The 9638-nt window shown below is 39.0% G+C and overlaps 1 protein-coding gene across 2 annotated transcripts; it reads left to right on the forward strand.

Annotated features, from left to right (window-relative positions):
* The first annotated feature begins 1513 nt into the window (after nt 1-1513).
* On the forward strand, nt 1514-9265 carry LOC124405984 (protein yellow-like). Of its 2 annotated transcripts, XM_046881264.1 has the most exons (6): nt 1514-1884; nt 3083-3299; nt 6932-7068; nt 7293-7448; nt 7809-8058; nt 8156-9265. In XM_046881264.1, exons 2-6 carry the CDS (start codon nt 3092-3094, stop codon nt 9094-9096), a joined length of 1692 nt encoding a protein of 563 aa, XP_046737220.1. In that variant the 5' UTR covers nt 1514-1884; nt 3083-3091; the 3' UTR covers nt 9097-9265. The 2 variants fall into 2 exon arrangements, with proteins under 2 accessions (XP_046737220.1, XP_046737221.1); XM_046881265.1 differs by lacking the exons at nt 1514-1884; nt 3083-3299 and adding an exon at nt 6465-6597 and having other exon boundaries at nt 8156-9264.
* The last annotated feature ends 373 nt before the right edge of the window (nt 9266-9638 follow it).

Here is a 9638-nt window from a genome sequence, read left to right on the forward strand (position 1 = left end):
TATAACTCGAGCCATCAGCAATGAAAGTATTGGTTCAAATTAATATGAACTCTTCCTTTGTTGCAGGAAGGTCAAGATCTAGCTTACGCTTTACTGCGATAGCTCAATCAACCGGACGTGTCCATTTCTCTTTAAAAATACCTCGAGATTCAACCGCAAACTTTTTTTTTTCACGTTGTAACAATTTTGACAGCCATTCTAGCCGAAAATTATTTCAGTTCATTTATATCATCGGTATATCGACTGAATTCGATTCCATGCATTGGTAAATTTTGCGCAAGAACATCAATGCTTAAACCGTCGATTTCCCATTGGCGCCATATTTTGTCTTTCATGGCCAGTCTGAGTAAATAATTCATGAAATAAGTTAGGTAAGTAGCAGGATACAGGCTAAATAAAACAAACAAAAAGCAACAAAAAAAAAGTTCTGGATTAGATGACCATTCTAAAATTGAATGGTCTGTTGAACGAGTGGGCGGCTACTACTTATTGCTTAAAATACTTGATGGAACCTGGCAGATTATCTTAATTGGCGTTTCAAATAGCAACAGAGCCTGCAGTGTTGTGGTGCGTGCGATTGATCACAACACTAATTAATATACCGGGCAAATTGGGTTCAGGCTGCAACCGACAAAATTGGAACAGGAATGAAATTTTCGTCACGTCAAAAGTTGATCAAGGAACTAGCACAAAATAAAAAAAGTAAAAGTAAAAAGTCGTGTGTATAAAAGCTTGGGATTGATTCGTAGCAAAATTAGTATTACGGAGTGGAGTATGGAGCGATATAATTGTTGTAATTGCTGGTGAATCAGTATTACTTCAGAAAATCAGTGTAACCAAACTTCAACAAATTGGGATAGCAAAAATCCAGACATTTCGAATTGCAATTCTGTTCTTGTGAGATTTAAAGGGCCTGGATGTCGCTGATGCTTGAACACAAATCGAAATAACGAATTATTCAAAGACAATCCAGGTCGGCAAAAAAAATATTGATATTCGATTTAAAAAAAAAAAACCATGTTACGTGAAAGTTTTGCAGGGATTATGTATCGCAACTACATTTAAGTACACGGATACTTTACATAATTTGCTGAAACGACCGCTTTCAAAGGTCGTTTTCACTTTCTCTGGGTTATTAATTAAAAGCCATAAAATGAAAGCAAAATTTTAAGGTGAATTATGGCGATAGCATGCGTATCTAAATTATGCAAGGTGCGTATAAAGCTTCCCGTTTCTCGGTGCGGGTGTAAGTTTAACGAATTCTTCCGGAATTGGGCTGTTGCTTTAATTTTCTACTATAGTCTGTAGACAAGAGGAAACCGGACTACAATAACTTCAGTGCGAAGGCTTTCTCCAAGTGGGGCGGCCAGAGCTAGTCACTCAGCCTAGTCGGCTCTAGAGATTGATCTGTCGTTAAATGTTACAACGAACCGACCGTGTCGTAGTAGTAAAATAACTATAGACTGGCCTGACAGCTGCCCGGACGGTTCAGAGTATTATCCAGTGATCTTTGACGTGGTCTAGTTTAATTTTTACGGGGAGAGAAGGTAAAAGAACCGGAAGTGAATACGGAAGGAGCAATTGCATCCGCGGATGAAAGTCTCAGCGTGAAATTTATTAGGAAGCAGCAAGGCAAGCAGGGTCAGTTCACAAGTGAAAATTGCGTTGCTTAATGAGCTCTCATGAGAAGTGAATAGAGTGATGAATTTGCTCAGCACGTAAGCTTACGCGAGCTAACAACAAGGTCGATTACGATCTCGCGGCTATTCAACTACAATAAAAATTCTACCTTTAGTGTGAGGATGCCACGTGAGATTAAAAGAGAAGAAATGCCGACTGACTCAACTCTGGAAGTTTTTACACCTTACAGTCTGGACTACTGAGGTACCTGAGGACTCTGTCTCAAGATTTTCTTACGACTTTAATTTCGACAAATAATTGCACCCAAAATTATGCAGCATTTTAACTTGTTAGTTATTTTGTTTCTCATGCTAATACACTGATAATGATGACGTTATTAACAAGCTAGTTGTAAAAATTATTCTGGTCTTCGTACCTTGTAAACATCCAACATATTTTCTCACGTAATTCAAGTAACAACAGATCTTTGTAGATCGGGAATTATAAAATAGCAATTGTTTCATTCAAAGAATATGAAACATCAATTGTACGTGCGCACATCTAGAAACGATAAATTGGAATATGCAAGAACCTTGAGCAATCATCTAAATGCCTAAATAATTACCTTAAAATTTCGTTTCATTCCATTTTTAAAATGAGCTATCCGCTTCAGCTTCAGCTTTAGATAGTTCGAACTGTTTGACAAAATTCATCATCAATACAGGAAAGAAATCGATGTCATAAGAATATTTATACGACATTTGATCCGCGCATAAAATCATCATAAATATATTTTTCCAACTACATGGAAGTAAAAATAAATAAATATCCACCAGCTCACTTTCGCAAAACTCGCGTAGCTTGAATGGCGACGTAACCGATCTGAAATCTAAATAAATTGATACAATGCTCACACGATAGCATCGTTTTGCCATTCCTGATTATTGTACATTCATTTCACGATCGACGATTTCTACAAGAGCGATACACCGGTTCGTGGACTAAAGTTGAACTCGAGTTGTTGGCACGTTGACATAAATTTATTTCACGCCTGTAAGGCGAGAAGATTTGCTGAAATATTGCCAAACATGGCTATGACATAAATTACGAGAAACGAAAGCCTCGAGCAACAATGTATATCGATGCTGAGTTTAGCGACTGTTGCAAATCTCTGAACATTTTCTGTTACGTGCACTGTTTGTAAGCATTCCGTGCTCACATGCGGCAGCTACGTAAGTAGTTTGGTAGAAATCAGGTGCGAGAGAAACCAAAGCAAGGAACGTAAGTAAATTACCATTGAAAGTGTGCAAGAACTATTTGCCCGTCAAATATCGCTGTTGCGTGTCACATTTTTCATACTTCATTTGTTCTTTTTTTCACACACACTCCTTTATACGCCTCCACACTAGTGGAGTACATTGCAATGAGCTGAATAATATTTTGAATGAATTCTACATTTAAGAGATGCAACATGACGAGGATGCCCAAGAATACCAAACAAGATCTTGCCAGCACTGGCTGGATTTACAAATGGAGTCCAGGAGAGAATGCCGGATCTCCAAGCACCTATTTCCACCAACTGGACCAGGCAACATGGACCAACCCTACGATCTTTAAATACCACGAAGAATTTTTGCAGAATAATAGACCAACGGTCAGAAATACCAGCGGCAAGGGGAGTAAGTAGATTTAGATTTAGATGAATGTAGATTTTACAAAAATTTTGTTGTGAATAAATGGACAGCATTTTTTTCGATTCAAAACTACACCAATTGTTGTATATCTACCTAAGTTGCAATATTGCGACTCTTATTATCGAATTTGCAAATCTTGCCAAAATTGTTGTAAATTCAAATCGAAATAAGTGCTGCCCACATATTCACCACGTGATACGTAAAATCCATGATATTTTTTTTGGTGCGTGCGAAATCCCTGACATCTGCGACTATACAAAACGTGTTTCCTAATTTTCAAACGCAGCGAAGAATTCATTATTGAAATAAATACAACAACGTGTGATGTGTTAGGAAAAACGGCGACTGAATGGACCATTCGGTGTCCAACGTAAATAATTGGCATTACGTAAATCAAAATATTTTACTACTAGGTAACTGTAGAAGTTGGAACTCGTAGTTATGAAAGCGACTCTTTGTTGCAACGTGCCGTACTTTTTACCGCAATGGTTGTATTTACTTGTTACTCGACGTATTTGCAACGACCATCACCCAGCGATCTGGCTTTTTTCACACTCAGCTTGAGGTCGGGAGAAGAACCGATTAACGACTGACCAGAATCCGCGAAGATTTGCAAAACTTTTTCACAACGGAAGTCTCTTCTTCTTCAGCGAACACTTTTTTCAAAGCCATTGTAAAATAGCACTCGCGCGAAGCAAACATAACGGCGATTAATTTTTGCAAAAATTGATCATCAGTGATCCGCGCAAATTATTCACGCTCGCTTGTTCGCACAGCTGTATATAAAATAAAATTAATTAAAGAGTTTAACAGCGCAGTCTGCAGTTAGGGTTTTACATAATTTCTGACCCACTTGTGATATTATCTGGCACCGGCGCTTTTTCAACGTTGATCAGCCGTAGGTATAAGGTATCGATTTATTCACTTGAGCAACAATTGGCAAACAAATTGCCACTACATAACAGACACCCGTACAAAAAAGAGGATCCGCCAGCGTCTAAAAGAAATTTATAAAAAGTTCTTCAGCTCGATTCTTTGCATTAAATACTTCTATATGGGGCATTCCAGTCGAACTCGACCCACGTTTGACCTCATGTTTTCGGATTCAGCTCTCAATTTATTTCGAAATTCTATCAGCCCACAATAAGACTCTCAATATTTTCCGATTTTTTTAAATCAAACGGTTTCGAGCTGTGATTTTTTTTTTTTTTAATTTATACACCTTTTTTAAAAAATTACACTTTTCAAGAGGACGTAGCGCGAAAACGTCAGGTTTGTTTGACAGTAAAATTTGACTAAAACAAAGTACTCAGTTCAATTAAAAGCTTCATAAGAAAAATAGTGAATAAAATTTACAACCTCCCCAAAAGATGATTTTTTTCTTCTTGAAGCAAAAAAAAAAACGATTTTTCGTCAAGTGCATCATGATTAATTTTGGACGAATTTTTTTCATAAAAAGGTGCATTCATCACAAACATTGGAAGATGCGGAAAATTATACCCCGATTTTTAGTTGTTGAGTTAAAACGATTTCAAGTCAATTTGGGAGAGTCATCGGGAAACACGACAATGTTTTGTAAAAGAATGAATAACCCGGATGACGTTAGAAAGGTTTTTCCCGTTTATTTTATCTGATGATATATATGAGGAAATTAGAGTAACCTGTTTCCGTTGTCTTGTGATACATGTATAAATAAATTAAAATAATCTTTTTTCCGCCATCCGAGGCGAGTTATTCATTCTTTTACGAAACACTGTCGACTTTCGAATTCCGATGAATCTTCCGAAATGATTTGAAATCGTTATAACTCTTCAACGAATAGTCGGGGCATAATGTTCCGGATCTTGAAATGTTTTTAATGAATGCACCCTTTTATAAAAAATATTCGTGACACATTATTCATGACAATCTTGACGGAAAATCTTTTTTTTCCTTTAAGAAAAATCACCTTTGGGGAGGTTTTTTTTTGTGAAACTTTGAACTGAACTGAGTATTTTGTTTCAGTGAAATTTTACTCTCCATTTTCGAGTTTTTGCGCTACGTTCTCTCGAAAAATATCATTTTTAAAAAAGGCGATTTAAAAAAAAAATCATTACTCGAAACTGTTTGATTTAAAAAATTTGAAACAGGCGAGATTCTTATTGTGGGCTGATAGAATTTCGAAAAAATTAAGAGTTGAATCCGGAAACATGAGGTAAAAAGTGGTTCGAGTTCGGCTGGAATGCCCCATAATATAAATATTGCGAAGTCTTGAATGGAAAGAATCGAGCTAAGGAACGTTTTATCAATTTCTTTTAGACGCTGACGGATCCTCTTTTTTGTCCGAGTGTCTGTTATGTAGTTGCCATTTGCCATTTGCCATTTGCAAATGCTAGATTTCTTCCCCTACCGTCGAAAAAGTGATATACATAACTTTTTGCCAACGGCAGCAAAAAAAAAAAAAAAAAACAGGAACGTAAAAGCAACTGAGTAATAAATTCTATCAACCGATTTCTTTTAATGCAACACTACAACGTCAAAAGTTTACTCACTCCATCCCGCTCGAAAAAGCACGAACGTATCTTACAAAACGTAAAAGTGAAAAAATGATTATCGGTGATTGAATTGAATCGCGTAGCTACATGTAAAAAAAATATTGTAGATATTTAGATTACGATTAGAGACAGAACTTTTTTGGACTTAAATCCACGTCATTGTGACAAGATTTATAAACTCGATAATAAGAGTTACAAAATCAATAGTATAAAAACTTAAAATACGCTTGGATAGATCTACGACAATATTGATGTAGATTTGACATTAATTACCTCAATTGCGTTGAGTAATTGCAAAGTAAATGCTCACATGCAGAGACGTTTGCATCGTGGTCGTCCGATTCGTACAAGCTGATTAGCATTTTTTTGCTAATTCGACTTGTGCAGCCGACAATGGAATCCTTGTGCTGCACTCGTGTTCCCATTCGAAACAGAGGTTGCGTTTTGCCTTTTACAAATGAATCTAGGCCTTCGTATGAGCGTACTTGTATGCAGATGCCTCGAGGCAGTTACGTCACAGGGTTTTCACGGAGAGAAAGGTAGGGATTCTCAGGCTCTGATGGGGAGGAGCGCCTCGGATGATATGCCAATACGATCTCACACTGCAGCGTGTATCAGCAGCGACATCATCTCATACGCAAGCCTCTTGAAGCGACGAACGCCCGCTCCCTTGTGAACGTCGTCGTGCCGCTTTCCTTCTACAGTGCGTTCGTTGCACGTTGTGAGAAAAACGTGGTTGAAAACAGCAGGTTATTTATTTTCATCGTCTATACACCTTGATTAAGCGTTGAGTAACCGATCGCGATCACCCATATCATTTGCGAAAAAATTCCCCTGTATAAAGAAAAATACAATATTTACTGTAGCGTAAAAAAGAAAGAGTGAATCGAGTTAAAAAATTGAGGAAAAAGATCGCTTTTTCTCTCATCGCATCTCAGTGATATCGGTGCGGTCGAATCGAGTCGTCTTGGTGTGCCGTTCAGTCGATTTCACGCTGATCTTCGCTCGTTCTGTGTAACAATTTAACAACTTGTACTTTCTCGTACGTAAAGTGACAATAAGAACTTGCTTGAATTTTCACAGGCATGGCCAACCTGATTCCATGGCTTATGTCGATGTCCCTGATCGGGGCCCAGAACTTCGGGAACTTACCGGGGCCCGAACCAGTTTCGCAAGACCTGTTACCTCCTCTGGAAAGCTCAGGGTACTACGGTCCTCCGGTAAGGACTTTGTTAGTTACAAAATTATTATTCTGGTTTCTTTGTCTTGTATATTTTTTGAGCAAGCGTCAAAAGGTCATGCTTGAGTCATACTTTTGCTCCTTCAAGCCAGTGTGGAGTTGAATTAACGCCAGGAATTATCGTCAGCAACAAGAATATCAAATAACTTAACATAAAGGTGGACAATTAATTACAGGAGTGAAAATAATCTTGGCTTGTTTTAGAGTCAAGTTAACACGTACGCTGTGCAACAAGTGCCAATTCCCGCTCCAAGAAGCATCATCGACGTCCGGACGGAGGAGTATAGTACTGCGCACAAATTCATTCCGCCAGAAAACAACGGGTACAATGACGAGTACAGTGGACCAGCCATGGAGCAGGTGACATTTTCACTTTTTTAAAACAGAAAGAATCAGTGACGAGCAGTGTGTTGGTGGTCACGTTACTTAAGTTATACTAGTGCAAACCGGTTATGATGAACCCGGAAGTACGGTAACGTGAGAATCTGAAAAGGTTGATATATGGTTTCAGAATTCAGCATTTTGAAACTCAGCTGAATACCGAGAAACAAAGAGCTCGTAATTTATGAGCAGCACATCTCCATCTTGTTCTTACTTAGCTGCAGGCAATTTTGACAACGCAATTTAAAGAATGAAAGTCAAACTTTCGTTTTCTCCGCAATATATTTACCCTCTACTTTTTTCAAACTAACTCTTGACACTTGTTTATATATTTGGCAGATTTATTCATGGAGAACCGTTGATTTCGAATTCGACAGCGAGTCGTCGAGGCAGCGTGCTATCGATGCTGGTCATTATAACCTGGAAAACTCTCTGCCTCTAGGAATTGAGGTATGGAAGGATAAAATATTCTTGACTCTACCGAGGTGGAAGAAAGGCATCCCTGCCACCCTCGCTACCGTTCCGCGATATCCAAGAGAGAAAAGCCCAAAATTGCGCCCATATCCAAACTGGGCCTGGCACGACCCAGGTAGAGTTGTAGAAAGAAAAACGTTTAACGCCAAAACATTAGCTGGCATTCGCTTGGAAATTGTTCATAACAATACAAGGATATAAATTTGTTGCAGAAAATTGCGTTGGGTTAACGTCTGTCTTCCGGGTTCAAGTGGACCAGTGCGATCGATTGTGGGTCTTGGATTCGGGACAAACGAACATCATGTCGGATCCGCAGCAAGTCTGTCCCCCTGAATTATTCATCTTCGATTTAAAGACTGACAGACTACTGAAAAAGTACACTTTGCCGAAGAAGTATATAAAGCAAGATTCTCTATATTCGAACCTTGCGGTAGACATCCGTGCCGGAGAGTGCGATCACGCGTTCGCCTATCTCGCCGACGTCTGGCGATTCGGAATAGTCGTCTATGACCTCTTCAAGGACAAATCCTTCCGAATCGAGCACCACTTTTTCTACCCAGACCCGCTTTCATCGAGATACGAACTTCACGGTCTTCACTTTCAATGGACCGACGGGATCTTCGGGCTCTCTCTGAGTCCCGTCGACGTGAATAACGACCGCACACTCTTCTTTCATCCGATGTCAAGCTTCCGGGAATTCGCGGTCTCGACATCGGTGCTCAGGAACGAAAAAATCGCTGAAGATAATCCGGAGATGTTCATTCCGATCGGTAAGCCGAGAGCCAAGTATTGCGGACACTCTTCAGGATCCGCCATGGATAGAAACGGCGTGATGTTCTTCAACATGGTGACAAGAGACTCCATATGGTGCTGGGACTCCAGGAAGGAATACATACCACAGAATTTGGGAGTCATTGGTCAGAGCAACGTCTCCCTGGTATTCCCAAATGATATTAAAGTGGATCACGAACTGGATCAGAGCGTCTGGGTGTTGTCGAACAAGCTTCCAATGTACTTGTACGGGAAACTCGAGCCCCATGACATCAAGTACAGACTGCTTCGAGCGAACGTAAAGGAGGCTATAAAAAATACCATCTGCGATCCCAACTACGTCGTACCGCCTTCGGAGCAAAGCTACGATGAGACTTGCTGAGGAACCGGTTTCCTTTCCTGTTCTTTCAACAGGCACCATTAACAGAAGAGTTGAGGAAAAAAATTAGCAGTACACTTCTGCGAATGCTATATTACATCGATCAGTTTAGATGGTGAACCAGGTTCAACCATCGTGTGCTATATTTCAAAGGATATTCAATCCACCGATAGGAATAAAACGGTATACGTCGTTGTCTTGCACGATTGCCGTGCCCATAATGTACATACATACTATAATTTTTTGTAAGCCAGTAAATTGTTTTATACGATGCATATGTTAAATAAATAAAGTGAGATCGTTTTTGAGATAATCAAAAATTACATAATTCTTTTTTCTCATCCGGTTGTCCATTTGTTCATCAATTACTTACAGAACGAAATTTTTTCCAAAGTTTACACAATGAATTGTACGAAACTCGACGTGATACGTAGTACTTTTTTTTCATTTCTATTTGATAATTGTGAACTTGAATATGAATTTAATTACAAATCTCAGTCCCGATTTCCTTGTCCTAAGTCATGTCTCTCTGCTTCCCTTACTGT

This window comes from Diprion similis, chromosome 4 (genome assembly GCF_021155765.1).
Source record: "Diprion similis isolate iyDipSimi1 chromosome 4, iyDipSimi1.1, whole genome shotgun sequence".
NCBI classification, from domain to species: Eukaryota; Metazoa; Arthropoda; class Insecta; order Hymenoptera; family Diprionidae; genus Diprion; species Diprion similis.

What these genes read in the sequence shown, in the direction of transcription:
- LOC124405984 (XM_046881264.1), top strand. Translation starts at nt 3,092, where the DNA reads ATGACGAGGATGCCCAAGAATACCAAACAAGATCTTGCCAGCACTGGC. An exon ending in AAATACCAGCGGCAAGGGGA is followed by an intron (nt 3,300 to 6,931) that starts GTAAGTAGATTT and finishes GAATTTTCACAG; the next exon opens with GCATGGCCAACCTGATTCCA. An exon ending in CTGGGCCTGGCACGACCCAG is followed by an intron (nt 8,059 to 8,155) that starts GTAGAGTTGTAG and finishes AATTTGTTGCAG; the next exon opens with AAAATTGCGTTGGGTTAACG.